At 32.7% G+C, this 20,121-nt stretch overlaps 2 protein-coding genes across 2 annotated transcripts; one reads left to right on the plus strand and one right to left on the minus strand.

The window, feature by feature from the left end:
• Positions 1–6,363: 6,363 nt before the first annotated feature.
• Positions 6,364–9,792, plus strand: LOC139852580 (uncharacterized membrane protein At4g09580-like). Its single transcript, XM_071841883.1, has 5 exons — positions 6,364–6,452; positions 6,563–6,818; positions 8,042–8,312; positions 8,414–8,584; positions 9,357–9,792. The coding sequence occupies exons 2-5, from the start codon at positions 6,589–6,591 to the stop codon at positions 9,486–9,488; spliced, it is 804 nt and encodes a 267-aa protein (XP_071697984.1). The 5' UTR covers positions 6,364–6,452; positions 6,563–6,588; the 3' UTR covers positions 9,489–9,792.
• Positions 9,793–11,090: 1,298 nt separating this feature from the next.
• On the minus strand, positions 11,091–19,375 carry LOC139852051 (uncharacterized). The gene is made up of 6 exons (XM_071841266.1): positions 18,538–19,375; positions 18,373–18,431; positions 18,092–18,161; positions 17,729–17,854; positions 17,518–17,646; positions 11,091–11,830 (listed from the first exon to the last, which is right to left on the minus strand). The coding sequence occupies exons 1-6, from the start codon at positions 19,225–19,227 to the stop codon at positions 11,393–11,395; spliced, it is 1,512 nt and encodes a 503-aa protein (XP_071697367.1). The 5' UTR covers positions 19,228–19,375; the 3' UTR covers positions 11,091–11,392.
• Between the last annotated feature and the right edge of the window lie 746 nt (positions 19,376–20,121).

The raw sequence follows: 20,121 nt of genomic DNA on the forward strand, positions 1-20,121 counted from the left end.
AACGATAACGATAACGATAACGACGATCGTAATAATAATAATCATTTTAATGATAATACTTAAACTTAATGATAATTCAGTTGACTATATCTTTTAATCCGTTCATCGAAACCATACGCTTTCTAAATGAAAAGTTATTAATTTTTCGACATTTTTCCAACGACATGCATATCATATACCTTATCTCAGTAGCATATGTATTAAATTCATAATTTATCATAAACTATATAATGACGAAAATAAACATTCAAGCATGCATAATTATATATACTCGAGCACTAGTCAGGGATGCACTATTAATATATTAAAGATGGGATATGAATGCTCACGTATCAATATTGTGATTCAATATTGCAGGAAAGTACGTAGACACAACGGAGATGATAAACACTAGATTGACCTCACGAGCTATACCCCCGAACATTACCCATTACCTGCATAGTGATAACCCATAATTTCCTTAGCTCTATCCCGCTCGAAAAACCCGTTTGAAATAACTCGTTCATGACCTCGTCGTAATATTTTATGTATAATACTAATAATAATAATAATACTAATATTAATATTATAAGATTAATAATAATCTTTAATAATATTATTAATAATTAAAATAAATAAATAAGATAAGTAATACGGAGCATTAGAGAGAATTGAGAAGGAATAGATGAAAAATGAAACTGAACTCGTACAATTTAAAGAACCTTACACCTACCTAACCCCCATGCGATCGCATGGGAATTAGCCTCTGTGGCCATGCGATCGCATGGCCTTGTAATACAGCTCACAATTTGATCAAAGTTCTACCGACACTCTTATATATATTATTTAATATATAATATATTTAATCTTTAAAATTAATTAAATATTATATTATATTCTCGTGCATAGTTGATTTGTAATTTTAGTACCGATGAATTGTACGTTGACGCTCGACTTACGTCCCAGTTCCGGTTTTTCGAACGTCCTTTCGTACGCTTAGAAAACTTGTACTTTACGTTTTGCGACGTGTACCTTTATCAATAATTAGACTTAAATTAATGAAAAACTAACCCACTCAAAGTGTAACTTAATCTTTTGAGTGTTTTGGTCATTTGCTTCAGTAAATCACCGTTTCGATATATATATATATATATATACATATATATATATATATATATATATATATATATATATATAATAGTATTTTCAAATCAAAACGTTTATATATCAAGGTTAATATTTTATTATTTTGTAAAAATATATATATTTACATACATATTCCTTTAGAATATTTATATATTTTTGAAACTAATAATATTTAGCTTTTCAAATACTAATTATATTTCAAAGTAACATTTTAGGTCGTTTACATAATAGGAAATATTATATCATATAACGTTTTAGAAAAGTAAACTTATATATACACATAATAGGTTTCAAGTTTTTAAATTACTGTTTGTAGGTGAAGCGTGAGATAAAGTCCAAAGGTTAAATAATCGTATGAAATCATTTTAAGGTAAAACGTTGATATCTATTTTCTAAGTTATCTATATTCTATAACTTTACTTTCATCTTAAGTAATATTAAAGTTAAATAGTTGACGCATATAAATAGGACATCGAACAGGAAATCCACTATCCCTTGTCTAGTTCCCGTTACTTTGACACTTTACCAATAATTCCGAATATCGTTAATCAACGTGGACCTCACAACAAAGACTCATAATCATACAATGTATCTGATAAATCAATCATTTGATATTATCATTTAATTCCACCGATAAACATATTAAAACAAATACGTTCATGTAAAGTATTATACGTTTAATACTTTGTTAATATTCTCAAGTTATAATGTATACATATATATATAATCATATTTATTTATATAATGGTTCGTGAATCGTCGGAATTTGGTCGAGGTTAAATGAATGTATGAACACAGTTTAAAATCCTTGAGTTTCAACTTAACAAACTTTGCTTATCGTGTCTGAATAATATAAAGATAAAGTTTAAATTTGATCGAATATTTCCGGTTGTCACGGATGGAAGGTGGTGATTGTTGTATAGAAACAGAAAACCGAAGTAGAAACTTGAAATCATGGTTTGTTGATGGTTTCAAGACAATGAGTTTCCATGATGGTGGTTATGGGTGGTATCGGGTGGAATGAAGGATCATAGAAGATCAAGTGTTAATGTTGTATGTATTCATATGTAATGGATATGCATATATATATATATATATATATATATATATATATATATATATATATATATATATATATATATATATATATATATATATATAGAATATAATGCAGAGAATGGTGAGTATGTTGAAACAAAAACAGTGCACACCTAAATAGTATAGCAGCCTCTCTTATGTCCTATTGTGCCGAAAGTTTATCACGGATGGCTATATCGTGTCCATTGCTAAACAGTCAACGTATAAAAGTGTTCCTAAAAATCCCAAATTTTTAGCTTAAATATAATTAATTATTTCAATCATTAACTGTTTGAAACCTGATCAAAAATGTTCGTTAATTATTTATTTTCTTTTCCAAATAATATGACGGAGTACTATAATTTAAACTAAAAAGGTAATAATATTTTTAACAAACCTAAAATCTTCGTAATCAATTTACAGTCCAACTTTTATTTTAATCCTTCATATATATGTATTAGATCTCTATGAACATTAATGAGATGCCAACTGAGTGTTACTGACGTTTACTAATTAGGCTTGAAATCATTTATATTCCATTTACTCTCTCTCTCTCTCTCTATATAAACAGTTTTAAATAACAAGTTTTACTACATAAATGAATAGACTAATTATATATTTTTAAATAGATTTAATATTATTATATATTTACAATTAATATATATATATATATATATATATATATATATATATATATATATAATTTCATTACTTAGTATATTATTTTACATATTTATTTATAACAACAATTTCATACAATAGGTTAATAACATTTTAAGTTATTATATAAATATATTTATTTATATCTATTTACAAATAATTATTCGTGAATCGTCGGAAATAGTCGAAGGTTAACTGAAAGTATGAAAACAGTTCAAAATAAAACATCACAGGCTTTGCTTATCATGTCGAAATCATATAAAGATTAAGTTTAAATTTGGTCGAAAATTTTCGGATCGTCACATTAAGGAAAAATTATAAAATAACAAGGTTTGAAGGCTTTAAAATAAATAATAAAATGAGGTGGGAAATCGACATAAGTTATATATATATATATATATATATATATATATATATATATATATATATATATATATATATATATATATGATCAAGGGAGAAGTAACCAATTCGGGGGAAGTGGGTGCATATATATATATATATATATATATATATATATATATATATATATATATATATATATATATGTACATATATGTATATATGTACATATATGTATATATATATATATATAAGTAATTTTTTTTTTTTAAATTTTGGTTTTTTTCGAATTTTGTTTTTCAGGCATCAAGATCACACGAAAATATGAACATTTAAAAAAGACACTTCGTGATGAATGTTATTATTTAGGCGGAAAAACGATCGACAAAAATAACATTCAAGACTATATTGATCGTGAAGAATGTTAATCTTCGAACGTTTTTTTTTCGGGTTTTGTGAAGTACTTTTTGTCAAAATTTAGCCTGATTTAGAGTTTAAGGTTTAGGGTATACGGTTTAGTGTTTTGGTTTAGCCTCTAAACCCTAAACAGTTCATATTAGAAACTCAATCTAAATCCTAAATCTAAACCCTAAACCCTAAATTTCTAAACCATAATATCTAAAACCTAATTTCTAAACCCTCATAATATGCTCGAAAAACACGATAATTGTTATATATTATTTCTTCGAGCGTTTTTTCGTCAAAATAAAAACATTTATCACAAAATATCTTTTTTAAATGTTCATATTTTCATCCAATCTATAATATTCGTGAACGAAGTTTTTTCAAAAAACGAAAAAATTAATTTTGCTTCCTCCCGCTTCCCCCCAATTGGTTACTTCCCATTGATCCTACCACTATATATATATATGTATATATATATATATATATATATATATATATATATATATATATATATATATACACACACATACATATATATATAGTGGTAGGATCAATGGGAAGTAATCAATTGGGGGGAAGCGGGAGGAAGCAAAATTTTTTTTTTTCGTTTTTCTAAAAAACTTCGTTCACGAATATTATAGATTAAATGAAAATATGAACATTTAAAAAAGATATTTTGTGATAAATGTTTTTATTTTGACGGAAAAACGCTCGAAGAAATAATATATAACAATTATCGTGTTTTTCGAGCGTATTATGAGGGTTTAGAAATTAGGGTTTAGATATTATGGTTTAAAAATTTAGAGTTTAGGGTTTAGATTTAGGATTTAGATTGAGTTTTTAATATGAACGGTTTAGGGTTTAGAGGCTAAACCAAAACACTAAACCCTATACCCTAAACCTTAAACTATAAATCGGGCTAAATTTTGACAAAAAGTACTTCACAAAACCCAAAAAAAAACACGTTCGAAGATTAACATTCTTCACGATCAATATAGTCTTGAATGTTATTTTTGTCGATCGTTTTTCCGCCTAAATAATAACATTCATCACGAAGTGTCTTTTTTAAATGTTCATATTTTCGTGTGATCTTGATGCCTGAAAAACAAAATTCGAAAAAAACTAAAATTTAAAAAAAAAAAAATACTTCTCCCGAATTGGTTACTTCCCCCTTGATCATATATATATAAGGTTTTAGCTCGTGTGATGCACGGTTGTTGCAAAATCAGTTAAAATATTAGTTATCGTACATCTAATTACTAAATGTTGTGTTGTCAAGCAAGTGCAATTGTATAAGGAGATCCTAAATGTTAAGTGACAGTGTAACTATATTTATACTTTAACTAATGATATAGGTCAATTTACTTGCATAATATATACTGAGTAATATTTTTTAAATTCTAGTTACAGTAATATTGTAGAAATTTGCGTTGACGTGGTTGTAAGTCTGCGCTGACGTGAAATTTAAAAAAAAATTACAAAAAAAATTAATAGTCCACTTTTATAAATAGAAAAAAATAAGAAGCTTAGGTTGTATTATACACCTACCATATGCACCTATTCTTTGAAAAAATTTCTCAAAAAAAAATTAAAAAAAATTTTTCCTAGAATTTTTTAAAAAACAAATTTTGAGTTTTTTTTTTCCAAAGAATAAGTGCATATGGTAGGTGCATAATACAACCTAAGCTTCTTATTCTTTTCTATTTATAAAAGTGGACTATTAATTTAGGACATCCTAAAATGGAATACTGGACTATTAATATGGGACTGAGGGAGTATAACTTAAACTTTACCAACGTTACGTTCCATGACAAATTTCCAATGTACTCGTATTTTCTCTAAATATTACTCGTACGTAGTATATAATTTACATATAATTAAAAAGATATTAATGGTGAGAAAAAAAAATGTAGACATTAACTTACTTCCATAACCACTTTTAAAGTTTGTCTACATCAAGAGCTCTTAAATTTCGAAAGAACTTTTAACATTTGTCAACACTACGAGCTCTTAAAATCAAAAGAATAATTATTTGAAAAAATTAGACCTGGCAATTGTGATCCATACACTCAAATTCGGGTCAAATGGGTCAAGCTTTCAGGTCAATTGGGTCTTGAGAAAAATTAAGCCTAACAATGTAAATCAAAACTTAAAAAAAGATCCAAATGGGTTTCTCTCCAACCTGTTGAGTCCTATAAAAAAATGAAGGAACGGGTCTAATGGGTATCAATACTCAAAGATCAATAAATAGAAATGGGTCAAATGGGTTTTGTGAATGGGTCAAATGGGTCAAGCACAAAAAGTCTCATCTATCAAAAAATTATGAAAGCATTCATGGTTATATCATTTATTATGTATATTAATAGTTCTCGTGTATATATAATAAATAAAAATAACTAAAATAATGTAATAAATGTAAAAAAAAAAAAAAAGCGACGTAACCCATTTGACCCATTTGACCCAACTGACATGTGACCCGTTTCGACCCGTTACCCATACCAACCCAACCTGATCCATTTTGACCCGTTTAAAAAATTGACCCGTTTGACCTATGACTCATTTCAACCCAAAACTATTTTGACCCGTTACCCAAACCGATCCAACTTGACCGGTTTGCCGGGCATAGAAAAAATCTAGAAAACAAAATGGTACATGCTTTACGAAAAAAAAATGGAGTGCACGCTTTTATTTTTTTTAATAATAAATATAAAAATAAATTAACAAATTGTTTAATTAATTGAATTTTGGATTTAGTGAGATAGAAGGTCTTGAAAACAAATCCAGAAAGAAGGTTTCTTCTTCTTTCTCCTTCAAATTTCTTGCCTTCAACTCACTACTTTTAGGTTGTGTTTTGTATCAATTATTCTCATCAAACATTCATTATTTCATAATCTGTTACAATTATTATATTAATTTTCACGTTTTCTATGTCTTTCTTTTGTATTTAAAACAGAAACACATAACAAGAATTTAGATAGGATGGAACAGGAACAGCTTGTGAGATCAAATGATGATAATATCAAAAATGGGAAACAAATTAAAAAATCAGCATCATCAAAGTTCCCATTAACCTTTCTTGAAATGGCTGGTGCATCCGGCGTCGTTTTGTGTTTCGCCGTTGGTCTCGCCGGCGTTTACCTAACCCTACCGGAATCTGATTACAGTTTCCTTAAACTCCCAAAAACTATTGAAGATCTCCATATTCTCAGGTGTGAAATTGCATTATTATATTTTCACATACAATTTAAAAATAAATAAATTGTTTTTTTATTGTGTTTTGTATAATGGGGTTATCTGCAAAATTAAACATTTTTGTTGGGTTTCATTTCTAGGTTTACAAAGTTTCTACTTTCTTGATATTGCATGTTATAAAATAATGAAATTACGATATTTTTCTATGCTAATTGATCTAGATTGCTATATCTTGTTTAGGTCCAAAAACTGTTAACTTTTATGTCTATTATTACCATATCCTGATTTATAGTGAAATTTGTAGCTACAGAAATAACACTTATGTATGTATTATACTTTTGATGTATCTCGAATATCTTGTAGTTAGATTTATACCTAATTCATTTACATTCGGTCTAAATGTTTGTTTAATATTTGTTTTTTGTTCCATGTGATAATTAACTTAGGTTGCGTTTGATAAAACATAATGATTAAAAATGGTTCAAAATTTGAATGATTTAGAAGTTTTGATTGAAATTGGTTTTGAACGACAATAAGCTGTCTGATAATCATACTAAATGAAATCTATGATTGATGTAAAATTTATTTAGTAACCTTGTAAATGAATAAGTAAAAGAATATAACTGTTTAATAAGTGTTTTGGATATAATTTAAGGAGAATATAAAATCAAATGGAGGTGCTTAATGGTTGACAGAGTATTTCAACTCTCAATGGTGGTTATACGGATTGTTGAATTGTTCAGGATCATTTGTCATTCATATGTCACAAACAAACGTACTGAATGCTGAATGGTTCAAAATCTAATGATGAACAATTAAGAGGCAATCAAATATACCCTTAGTAACCTGATGAATGAAGGACAATATTTTAATTTCTCATAAACTAATATTACACTTCATTATATTTTTGGATTCTAGGGTGCCTTTAAAGTGATTATTGCCTTTGAATTCATAATAATAATGTGAAATGTGATTATGTTGAAAAAGCTTAACTATGAATGTGATTTTCTGATTATTATAGTCAGTATAGAATTACTATCAGACATCAATATTTCTTTTCATTCTATATATATAGTTTAAAGAGGTGTCATGATGTTTGTTTAAACTTATTATTATTACCTTTAATGGTGTTTCTGTAAAAGCTTATCATGGTATAACTATAAATAATGAATTCCATGAAGCATTTAAGAGTCATGACGTAAATCTAATTTCCGAAAGTAATTTGTTAATGCATTTACAGAGACCATCTAGAGAGCTATACAAGTGATTACACAATGCAAGTTCTGGTCGGGTATTGCACAGTCTACATCTTCATGCAAACATTTATGATTCCTGGAACCGTATTTATGTCATTACTTGCAGGATCCCTTTTTGGGGTCTTTAAAGGAGTAGCACTCGTCGTTTTTGCCGCCACTGCCGGTGCATCTTCTTGCTACTTTTTATCAAAATTGATAGGCCGGCCCCTTATTTTGTCTCTTTGGCCCGATAAGCTGGTTTTCTTCCAAGATCAGGTAAGATGAAAAGCATGTCTAATTCAATTTTTATACTACAATATGTATCTATTTATATAATGAAGGTGTATATTTGATTTTTTTTTTATTAATTTACGTAGGTGGCAAAAAGGCGAAGTGGACTGCTGAATTACATGCTTTTCCTTAGAGTGACTCCAACTTTGCCAAATACGTTCATTAACGTTGCCTCGCCAATAGTTAACGTACCGTATCATATTTTCTTGTTGGCAACTTCCATCGGGCTTATTCCTGCTGCTTATGTAACCGTCAGGGTATTTTCCTAAACATTTAACCTATTAGGTCGTAATCAGACCAAAGGGCTTATAGCCTAGCGGTATTCGAGGAGCCTTTCAACCAAAGAGGTGAGGTTGGAGGTTCAAGCCCTGTCGTGGGCATATTGGTTAATTAATAAGGGTGCGTTTGTTTACCTCTTAATGGTATGGTTCAGTGCTGAATGCTGAACCATTCAGCATTCAGCGCGTTTGTTTCTGACCTCTGAATGACAGATGGTGTTGAATGGTTCAACATTCAGTGTTGAACCATTCAGAGCTGAAACTATCTCTTAACCATTAAGCACCTGAACTTTATGTAATATGTTCTTTAAATTATAATTAAAAGATTATTTTCTGATTCTTAGGGTAAAATTAGTAGCAAACTTTAAGTTAATACCAAGTTTACTATGATTCATTTTTGGATATAAGAAGTAAAGCATTATTCATTTTCTATATGAGGAACTTGCTGTGAATTTGATGGTTTTTATAAGTTGGTCCTTTTAGAGTTTGAAATTACACCCTGTTTATGAGTTGATTCATGATATATTTTGTTCCTAAAGTGTTAAATGGTCATATGAGTTGCATATCACCCGATTTAGATACCAAAAAATCATCATAGTAACTAGAATTTAGATCTGTATCGTAATAATATGTAATTTTGTAATCATGTTCTGCCCATTTTTGCTCGTGTAGTCCTTTTGTTATTTCCGGTGGGTTTTTTCTTATTATTATTTTTTTTATTTTTTATTCTAACTTGATTATATGTTGACAGGCTGGAATAGCTCTTGGTGAACTACGGTCGATTGGGGACCTGTACGACATACACTCAATAGGCACCTTATTTCTGATAGGTCTCATATCAATTACACCTACATTGATAACCAACAAGAACAAACCTTCTTAGTGTTTCAGCTGCATGCAACAGGGGACGAGTATGATCTATCAGAACAAGCCTATTGGCGTGTTTGAAACGTGTACAGATCTAACATGAACTTGGAGCTCGGGTTCTGTTTAGAATATCCAGTGAAGGAATCAGTCGTATGTTTTATGACTTGTATTCTTTTGTTGTAATGTAGGTTTTTTTTTTCTTTTCTTTATTTCAATTTATGTGACAGTGTCAAAAGTAAAGACTAATAATAAGTCGTCAGCTGTCGAACTTGTTAATCTTAGATGCACCGTTATTCCAGTCTTTGTTGCGTTTATAGAATCATGGTTGATTTCTCATTCGTCGATTTTTCTTCATAATATAGGATATCCATAGATTGGTTCGATGACAAACTGTGCTTCACAATTGAGGATTTTTATTTTTATAACCAGCATTTTGCAAAAACTGTCCAGGAAAAAGATGTTAATATATGCCATCAAGTTTCATCTTTTTACATTTTATTGCATCAATGACATTGTTGCATTAGTTTTGGTGGATCAAAGTGTAATAATAATGCATCAAGAAACATGTTGCCACAAAAATCCTCAATTGAGATACCTTTGAGGGATCTCGATGACGATCAAGGAGCTGCTACTGACGAACGTGTTAATGTGGAGGATGTTTCGATGGGAGCTGATATGGAGTTTTCTTTCTCTTCTTGTTCGGGAAAAGTCATTAGATTCGCTAAAGTGGAAGGCATGATCATCAATCCGGTTGCAAAGAATATGAAAGTCAACGCTGAGGTGGAGAAATTCGGCAGAAGTATGGACAAGTTGTTTGGTGGAGATGACTCTTTCGGTTCTTAGAGGTGTGGGTTTGATCTTAATTTCTCTTTTGTGTTCTTTCTTGGTAGATTTTTAGTGGTTGTATGTTTTTCGTAGGTTTATTTTTTTGTCTTGATAGATTCGTCATTTGTTTGGTTGGTAGTTTAGTTTATTTTAGTTTTGTTGCGTGGTGGATGTCCTTGTATTGTTCCTTTTTGATTTCTTTCACGACAAAGTTGTAGGATTTAATTTATTTCATTTTTTCACAAATAAATACTCTTTCCGTCCCATTTAAAGTTCACATTAATATTTTGAGACGTCCCATTTCAAGTGTCCAATTTGTATTTCAACCAATCACAACAGGTTATACTTTGGTTGTACGGTTGCCACGGAGTTATGGTAAAAGATACGGGTTTGGATCGATGTGGATGTTCTGGTGTTCGACTCGTGGAATACATGGTTAAACTAGTTCGATACTTGTCAGTGCAACACTGAGTTTGAAACTTGTTTGTACGTGATTATTGTTTATTTGGTATGACATGTATAGAGGTTCCGTAATAGCATTTTATTCGACTCCCCCTGAGATTAAAAAAAGAGATTATTCGATTCGATCAAGAATTGTCATTTAATTGGCTTCGCGGTAGAAGTATATGTAACCCTCATTGGAATGAATGGCTTATTAAGCCATTATAAACTTGTTGTAATCGTTTGTGTTTTTCCCATCCTAGTTTCTTACTAGGAGAGTGTGTCTTTAATAAAATAGCAAATCAATTCATAACATGCAACAAAAAAAAGAAAATATAAAATTAAACTTCGATAAGCTTATAACATTGTGTCAATTTATAATCCTTTTAACATAAAGTGTATGCAAAGTACCCTGGCTGTAACATACAATTATAGCACACCTATTTGAATTTCCTACGTTTCTTGTTTCGGCCATTACTCTGTGTGTCTTTAATAAAATAACAAATCAATTCATAACATGCAACCAAAAAAAAAAAAAAGTAAATATAAAATTCAACTTTGATAAGCTTATAACATTGTGTCAATTTATAATCCTTTTAATTAACATAAAGTGTATACAAGGTACCCTGGCTGTAACATACCATTATAGCACACCTATCTGAATTTCCTAGGTTTCTTGTTTCGGCCATTACTCTGTGGTGTACGGCTTTCCGACTTGCGTTTAATACCTCCACCGCCACTGCCGCCAGTTCTATCGGCATTTGCTGCCGCCTTTCTAGCAGCAACTGACGGCCTCTTATCTGAACGCACTTTTTTCTTCACCACACGGTCACTTCTCGATTCACTCGTGTTGTTTTTATTGATTCTTGTGGCAAACTTCTTATGGCCGCCAGCTTTGGTGGCCTGAATCCCCTGGTACGATGTATCACCGCCACCACCACCCACAGCGGCCTTTTTAGAAGAGCTGTTACTAGCGGCAGATGATGAATCCTTCCGTTTCAATGGTGTTAGGTTTGCCTTCATGGCATGAGATAACCTTAACTCCCGGTCTCGAATCTTTAGATGTTTTCTAACAACTGTATTGGCTGCTTCCTGCAAATATATAAAGCGTTACAATACTTGTATTTGGACTTAAACAAAACCTAGGTTCGAATTGTCTATTTTCCCTTTACTATTGTTACAATACATAAGACATACGTATACACATTTAATGTTAGTAGGTAGTCGGTGCAATTAATGTAGTTAGTTGAGACGGTGCAATTAATGTAGTTAGTTGGGTTGGTGCATTTATTGGGCAGTCAGGTCTTGTATCTCGGGTCTATATATATCCTCGTTGTATGTTGTAAATATGAATCAATTAAGAGAGATGAAATTACAGAGTTTAGATGTTTGGAGATGTTAAATTACATGGTATCAGAGCGTGCCTGTGAGGGTTTCGTAGTTTAGGGATTGTTCCCCGTGAGTACAATCCCACCACCACCGACTGCCATCAAGAAGCACCCACGAGAGTGCTTAGTCAGAGACGAAGAATCACCCAGTTAGAGTGATTTACCTGTGAAAGTTAAGTCCATCGTTGTACCCTGCGAGTACAACCATCCACCGCCGCTGCTACTTTCAAATCACCCCGGAGAGTGATTGTTGAGTCCTTTCAAGTCACCAAAATCGGTTCGGTTTGCGTGAGCACCCATGTGAGTGTTCTTCAAGTTTCAGTATGCTAGTTCCCTTGTGAGTCCTAGTGATTGTCTGTCTGAAAGTACCCGGTGAGTACTTGTTAGAAATTACACCCGCGAGTGTGTAACATTGAGAAAAAGGCACCCTAGACAGTGCAATTCAAGTTTGTGAGTACTCACTTCGCCGCCGTTTATCTTCCAGTAAGTTTGTCTTGAAATTTTGACCAAGTTCCTGGTGTCTGCTGGTCTATTCGATAACTTTGAGTTTGATGATCGACTGTGTATTTGGGTATATTTGGGGCTATTTGATCTGCCATCAGTTTTAAGGGTTGGTTTCTGATTAAACTTTGATCTAAATATTATATATATATATATAGTCCTGTTTGTTTGAGTTTGATGAAAAAAAAAATCGAAAATAAAGAAACATTTAAAAGGTTGGACAATCTTCTGGTGGAAACAAAATCATTTAAAAGCTTGTCAAGTTGGTGGAATTTTCTGAATAAAGAGGTTAGACAATTAAGTGGCCACACCTCTTGTTTTTGATTGGTCACGATAAAGAAACAAAAGAAAAAAAGGTGTGTTGGTTGAAAAAAAAAAAAGATTGGTTTTTTAGTGGCTGCTATTTTTGCTTCCAGTTTGATGCATATTACGGATACGGATATGGATATGTCGGGTGTTTATGGATTTGGTGGAATTTTGATTTGGTTATTTTTCAAGCTTATATTATATCCGTACATACTTGCTCCTTTTTATATATGGTCATTACAAGTAATCATGGGTAATGAAAATAAACTCTCATCACAAGTGAAATGTTCTTCCACATTTACTATCTCTGCGGAGGAATATAAAGAATACGTTCAATTGAAAGGATCCGTAAAACTCGCGACACCATTTGCTGCTTTTGCTGAATCAGGTAAGTTTAATACATGCCTATTATCATCGGCCTCTAAATGGGTCATCGATTCTGGTGCTTCAGATCACATGACAGGTAATCATCATCTTTTCTCCGATTTTAAATCACAACCATCTCATGTCACAATTGCAAATGGTACTACCTCTCCTGTCCTTGGTTTCGGTACAGTCAATCTTACCCCATCTATTTTGTTGTCATCGGTTTTAAGTCTACCAAACTTCTCATTTAATTTGTTGTCCACTAGCAAAATTACTCGAGATTTGAATTGTGTTGCTTTACTCTATCCTGATTGTTGTGTCTTCCAGGATCTATCGACAAAGCAGATTATTGGTAAAGGAAGAGTATCTGATGGCCTATACATACTTGAACCTGAAACTAAAATACCACGCTCTTTCGTATGCTCTAAGTCATCATCCCCTTATGAGATGCATTGTAGGTTGGGACATCCTTCTCTTCAGAGTATGAAGAAATTATGTCCTGAATTTTCTAATTTATCGTCTCTATATTGTGAGTCATGTCAGTTTGCTAAACACCATCGAATCCACTTACCTCCTAGAGTCAATAAACGAGCTTCAGCTCCATTTGAATTGGTTCACTCTGATGTTTGGGGACCATGTTCAGTTACTTCCAAACCCGGTTTTAAGTACTTTGTTACCTTCATTGATGATTATTCTCGTGTTACCTGGCTTCACTTGATGAAAAGTCTTTCCGAAGTATTTACTCACTTTTGCTCATTTGTTACTGAAATAAAAACGCAATTTCAGTTTCCGGTTCAAACTTTAAGAAGTGATAATGCTAAAGAATTTCTTTCTGAATCATTTTCGTCATATATGCTTCAGAATGGTATCCTTCACGAGTCATCTTGTGTTGACACACCAGCCCAAAATGGGGTTGCAGAACGAAAGAATCGACATCTTTTTGAAGTAGCTCGAGCACTTTTATTTCAAATGAATGTTCCAAAACCATTTTGGGCTGACGCTGTTTCAACTGCATGTTTCCTTATAAATCGAATGCCATCCACTGTCCTTAATGATGATATTCCGTATTCAGTCTTGTTTCCCACGAAATCTTTATTTCCGATTGAGCCAAAGATTTTTGGTAGTACTTGTTTTGTTCGGGACACTCAACCTCACCTCACTAAATTAGATCCTAAGTCCATCAAATGTGTGTTTCTTGGATATTCTCGTCTTCAGAAAGGTTACAGATGTTTTTCCCCTACTCTTCAATGTTATGTTGTTTCTCGAGATGTCACATTTGAAGAAAAGTTACCTTTCTTTCCGATGTCCACCTCTCGCAATCATCAGGAAAGTGATGACTTACTGGCATATGTTGTACCTACACCAGTTCCCACACCAAATCCCATACAATATCCCACACCAGATCCCACACCAGATCCCACACCATCAGAACAAACTGACCATTTTCAATATATATACAGTCGACGTCCCCGTGCTACATCAGTGCCCGCTCCTGAGCCACAGTCATCGTCGGTAGATCCTCCCGGTGAGTCACCAAGTAATGTATCTAGTGATATTCATGATACTCAATCTTCCGATTCTGATTCTGATATATCGATTGCTCTTCGAAAAGGTAAACGTAAGTGTACTTATCCTATTGCTTCCTTTGTCTCTTATGATAAATTGTTCGTCTCTTCTCGTGCTTTTGTTGCCACTTTAGACTCTGTCTCCATTCCGAAAACTGTTGGTGAAGCTTTGGCTCATTCTGGATGGCGTGCTGCTATGATTGAGGAAATGAATGCACTCGATCATAATGGCACTTGGGCATTAGTTAACTTACCTGTTTCTAAAAAGGCAATTGGTTGTAAGTGGGTCTTCACGGTAAAGGTTAATCCTGATGGTTCTTTGGCACGGTTGAAAGCTCGTTTAGTTGCTAAGGGATATGCTCACACATATGGGGTGGATTATTCTAAAACCTTTTCTCCTATTGCTAAACTCACATCTATCAGATTATTCATTTCTTTAGCTGCTACATATCAATGGACACTTCACCAACTTGATGTGAAGAATGCATTTTTACATGGAGATTTGCAAGAAGAAGTCTATATGGAGCAACCACCTGGGTTTGTTGCTCAGGGGGAGTCTGGTAAAGTATGCAAATTACGAAAAGCAATTTACGGTTTGAAGCAATCTCCTCGTGCCTGGTTCGGAAAATTCAATGCGGTAGTTAGAAACTTTAGCCTAAGAAGAAGTGCATATGATCACTCTGTATTCTTTGCTTCATCAAACTCTGGGTGCATCTTGCTTGTTGTTTATGTGGATGATATTGTAATTACTGGGAGTGATAAAGAAGGAATTCACAGGTTAAAAACATTCTTAAGTACTCAATTTCAAACGAAGGACCTTGTTCCTTTGAAATATTTTCTCGGTATTGAAGTCTCTCGAAATAAAAGAGGTATTTTCTTATCTCAGAGAAAGTATTGTCTTAATGTGCTCAGTGATTCTGGGATGATTAACGCAAAAACTTGTGAAACACCAATGATATCTAGTATAAAGTTAAAAACTGACGAAGGAGAACTTCTTATGAACCCAGAAAAATATAGAAGGATTGTCGGCAAGCTAAATTATCTTACACTCACCCGTCCTGATATTGCTTTAGTGTTGTTAGTCAGTTCTTGTCATCTCCGAGAACCTCACATTGGGATGCTGTCACTCACATCTTAAAGTACTTAAAAGGTACACCTGGTCGTGGTCTTTTATACCAGAATCATGGTCATCACACTATCGAGGGATTTTCTGATGCTGATTATAATGGTGATCCTGCAACTAAACGGTCTACAACTGGTTATTGTGTCTTCGTTGGAGGAAATCTTGTATCTTGGAAAAGTAAGAAACAAAATGTGGTATCTCGTTCAAGTGCGGAATCCGAGTATCGAGCCATGACCCAGACAACTTGTGAACTTATTTGGGTTCGTAACCTTCTTAGCGAGATTGGTTTTGCTCAGTCCGAACCAATGAATTTGTGGTGTGATAACAAAGCAGCCATTCATATTGCAAGCAACCCCGTCTTCCATGAAAGGACCAAACATATTGAAGTTGACTGTCATTTTACTCGAGAAAAGTTAGAAGAAGGAATTATTCAAACACCTCATATCAAAAGTAATGAACAATTGGCTGACTTATTCACCAAAGCATTACCTAGAAATTGCATCTGACAGTTTTGTGACAAGCTGGGCATGATCAATATCTATGCTCCAACTTGAGGGGGAGTGTTACAATACATAAGACATACGTATACACATTTAATGTTAGTAGGTAGTCGGTGCAACTAATGTAGTTAGCTGAGACGGTGCAATTAATGTAGTTAGTTGGGTTGGTGCATTTATTGGGCAGTCAGGTCTTGTATCCCGGGTCTATATATATCCTCGTTGTATGTTGTAAATATGAATCAATTAAGAGATATGAAATTACAGAGAGTTTAGATGTTTGGAGATGTTAAATTACAACTATCAATGAAATGAAATACGTTTTTATAGTTCACAAAGTTCTTTCACGTGTATTTAGAAGTGTATCGAATACACATGGTGAATTCAAGGTATGTTTCATCTCTATCAGGTCAAAAAAGTAATAGACGTAAAATTATAGGGAAATGGGTCAAACACGTTAAAAATTCTCCCAAAATGTAATTTAGTTATTACAATATCGTATAATATCGACTTGACAATCAGACTTGAAATACTAAGTCTTTATATAGTTCAAAATGTTAAGATGAAAGTGTTGAGGGCAATCCAACCCAGCCTGCTTTCGACCCAAATCCAAAAAAAAATCCCATCTTGAACCAAATCCATTTTGTCATTTAGCAATTTAGGTGGTTGAAAAACATTTCAAGTAAATTTAGCTACATATCAAATCAAATCAAATCAAATCAAATCAAACCTTCAATAAAAAACCATCAAATGAAAAGGCGAAACAAATAAGTTTCGTTAATTCTAATCAATAACTCCCAAGTAATTTATAAAAGAACAAAAAAAACACTGTAATAATAACTCGGAGTCTTACCAAAAACAAAGTTCTTCACTTTCTTAGGATACCAAAAAAAAATAAAAAACATTTTCAGATTCTTTGGTACATGATAATTGACAACTATTATTCAATTTTAGTGAGAAAATATAGGGTCAACTTATACGATAAAGATCAAAAACATTAAGACACAGTAGATATAAGTGTGTGTAGACATACCCTTGTTTTAAACAAGACATAAGCAATACCCTTTCCCATGCTCGTACCAGGATCTCTGACCACTCGAATTGCCTCGATGCAGTCTTTCAGATTGTTAAAGCCACTAAACAATAAATAAAGCTCTTCGTCCTAAAAATCAGAACCAAGTTCAGTCTAATAACAAACAAACTAATCACAAACATATATTAAAAACTATGCATAAAATATTTACCTTCACATCAAATGGAAGGTTACCAATAAACACGGTCCTTTTGCTGTCATAAAGTGAAGCGTTCTCTCCTTTCAACTTTTTACGAGGTGGGCAAGCTCTGTCGACATGAATATGATTCCCACCCACCTACACAAATAATATCACACAGATGATAAAATTACTAAAGGGGGCTGAATGCCCGTATAAACGGTCAAACTGATTACAAAAGTTTAAATGAAAATAACCAAACTAAGGAGCCATTCAAGGTTTCCATAGCTCATTAAGTTAACCTGCTCTTCATGACTACCAAATGTATATGCTAATAACAAAAATTCCATCTTAACTGTCAGATAACAACATTAAACTATCATTAAAAATACTTACAACCGCCATATTATGCGACAGAGAAGCTTGAGCAGAATCTTCTGTCTTAAATACAATGTATGCATTCACCCTGCATTCACCAATGAATTCACATTTGATACAAAACCATATCATATACTAAATACTTTTCTCCACTAAAATATATATATATATATATATATATATATATATATATATATATATATATATATATATATATATATATATATATGTGTGTGTGTAATTTAACTACACGGGCAGCGAATCAACAAGAAAAAACTTAATCAATATATTAACAAAACCTGTCAACAGCATCATTGATTTGTTTCTTAAGTATAGCACCTTTCCTTGGAGTCTTGTCCTGTAACAAACAAAAATAGTAACATAAATTACACATTTACACATACATACACATACACATAACAATTAATTCAAAATCAATAAGAACATTGAGCAAAACCCCACACATCTAATAAAGGAATAGACCGGAGCCTAATCGAATCGATATCACCAAATCGACTAAACTCTTTCAACAATGCTTTCTTCTTCACTTTCAATGGCAGATTACCAACAAACACAGTTCTTAACAGCTTTTCTTCATCATCAAAACCTTCTTTTGGAACAAGCAAATCTTCTTCACTTTTATCCAACACCTTCCTCTTCTCCCCAACTTTCACTTTACCACCCTCAACTTCTTTAAGTTCCAAATCCACCCCTCCATACTTTCTTTCTTCATATTCTGCTTCAACTTCATCCCTCTTTCTTTTCTTCTTTTTCTTCTTTTCCACATCAAAGTTTGAAACTTTATCGCTTTCTTGAACACCCACGTTTGATTTCTTGACCTCTAATTCAATGTCAGAATCATCAGAATCAATATTTTTGGGATTTCTTTTTCGTTTGATCAGCAACTTATTTGAAGAACTGGGTTTATTTGTGTCATCTTTTTGTGGACTATCAATGTCTAGATGAAGAATTTGTTGAAGTCTTTGTGATTCGTTGGTGGGTTTACTTCGAAAGGGATTTGAATCAGAAAAGATCGAATCTTGTGATGATGGGTTATTGGGTTCTTGAATATGAAGATCGAAAAGGGATTTGAATATATTGTCTGATGAACAATTAGGAATTTCATGTTTGTGTTCTTTAGATATTTTCCCCATCTCTTTTCTGGGGGAAATTGAGAGCGATGGATTAATGGCTTGTTTTTGTGTTAAACCCTAAAGTTTGCGGTCTTGTTTGGCTAGGTTTGCAAACCTTGTACATAATAACGTTTAAGAAAAGGTTTGGTGTGTCATTTTTCCTTTCGACCGAATATCTTCTTAGCTCTCTGAAAAAATGGTGATTGGTACGGTATCAAAGTGGCTATTTTAATTAAAAGGTTGGTAATAGCGGCTTTTTTCTTTTTCTTTAGCCTCCGGCTATCCAACTTATTTTTTCGAACTCACTAATTTCAGGAAGACTATTCGCTTTACGAGCTGTCCGGAGTCATTGCAGGCGAACCTCCGTGGCCAAGAGCGACTACTCGCTTTACAATCAATTAAATTAAGTTTAGCAGGTGGTCTAATTCAGTCTAGTTCAGCAGCTCTCGGCTCTGTTATATTTTTGTGGGGTTGACTTCGGGACCCTACGAGTCGTACAACGACTGAATTATTGGAATTAGAAAATTTGGTTCGTTCAATCTCCTTTGATTTTAATGCTCAAGAATCATGAAAATGGGCGCTCGCAGACAATGGGCTCTTATCAATTAGAAGGTTATCATATCTTATAGACTCTAAGTTACTCGATACTCCTAACCAATCATCGCATAAAACGTTGAGGAACAATCTTATGCCTAAAAAACTCAAAATTTTCGTGTGGAGTGCTTTGAAGAAAAGAATTCCGGTTCGGATCGAGCTTGACAAAAGATGCATCGATTTTCATAACGTTCGATGCCCGACTTGTGATGACGATCTTGAATCGGTTGAACAGTCGTTATTTAATTGTAGCCTCACTTTTGATAGTTTGAATCGAGTTTTTAAGTGGTTGAACTTTGATAATTATGTCTCTTCAAACGG

The sequence above is a fragment of the Rutidosis leptorrhynchoides genome, chromosome 6 (assembly GCF_046630445.1).
Source record: "Rutidosis leptorrhynchoides isolate AG116_Rl617_1_P2 chromosome 6, CSIRO_AGI_Rlap_v1, whole genome shotgun sequence".
Taxonomy (NCBI): Eukaryota; Viridiplantae; Streptophyta; class Magnoliopsida; order Asterales; family Asteraceae; genus Rutidosis; species Rutidosis leptorrhynchoides.

Excerpts from the sequence above, each read along its gene's own strand:
- LOC139852051 (XM_071841266.1), bottom strand. The coding sequence starts at position 19,227 with ATGGGGAAAATATCTAAAGAACACAAACATGAAATTCCTAATTGTTCA. Across the intron at positions 18,162-18,372 it reads ATCAATGATGCTGTTGACAG|GGTGAATGCATACATTGTAT; the intron begins GTTTTGTTAATA and ends TGGTGAATGCAG. Across the intron at positions 17,647-17,728 it reads ACCTTCCATTTGATGTGAAG|GACGAAGAGCTTTATTTATT; the intron begins GTAAATATTTTA and ends TCTGATTTTTAG.
- LOC139852580 (XM_071841883.1), top strand. The coding sequence starts at position 6,589 with ATGGAACAGGAACAGCTTGTGAGATCAAATGATGATAATATCAAAAAT. Across the intron at positions 6,819-8,041 it reads GAAGATCTCCATATTCTCAG|AGACCATCTAGAGAGCTATA; the intron begins GTGTGAAATTGC and ends ATGCATTTACAG. Across the intron at positions 8,585-9,356 it reads CTGCTTATGTAACCGTCAGG|GCTGGAATAGCTCTTGGTGA; the intron begins GTATTTTCCTAA and ends ATATGTTGACAG.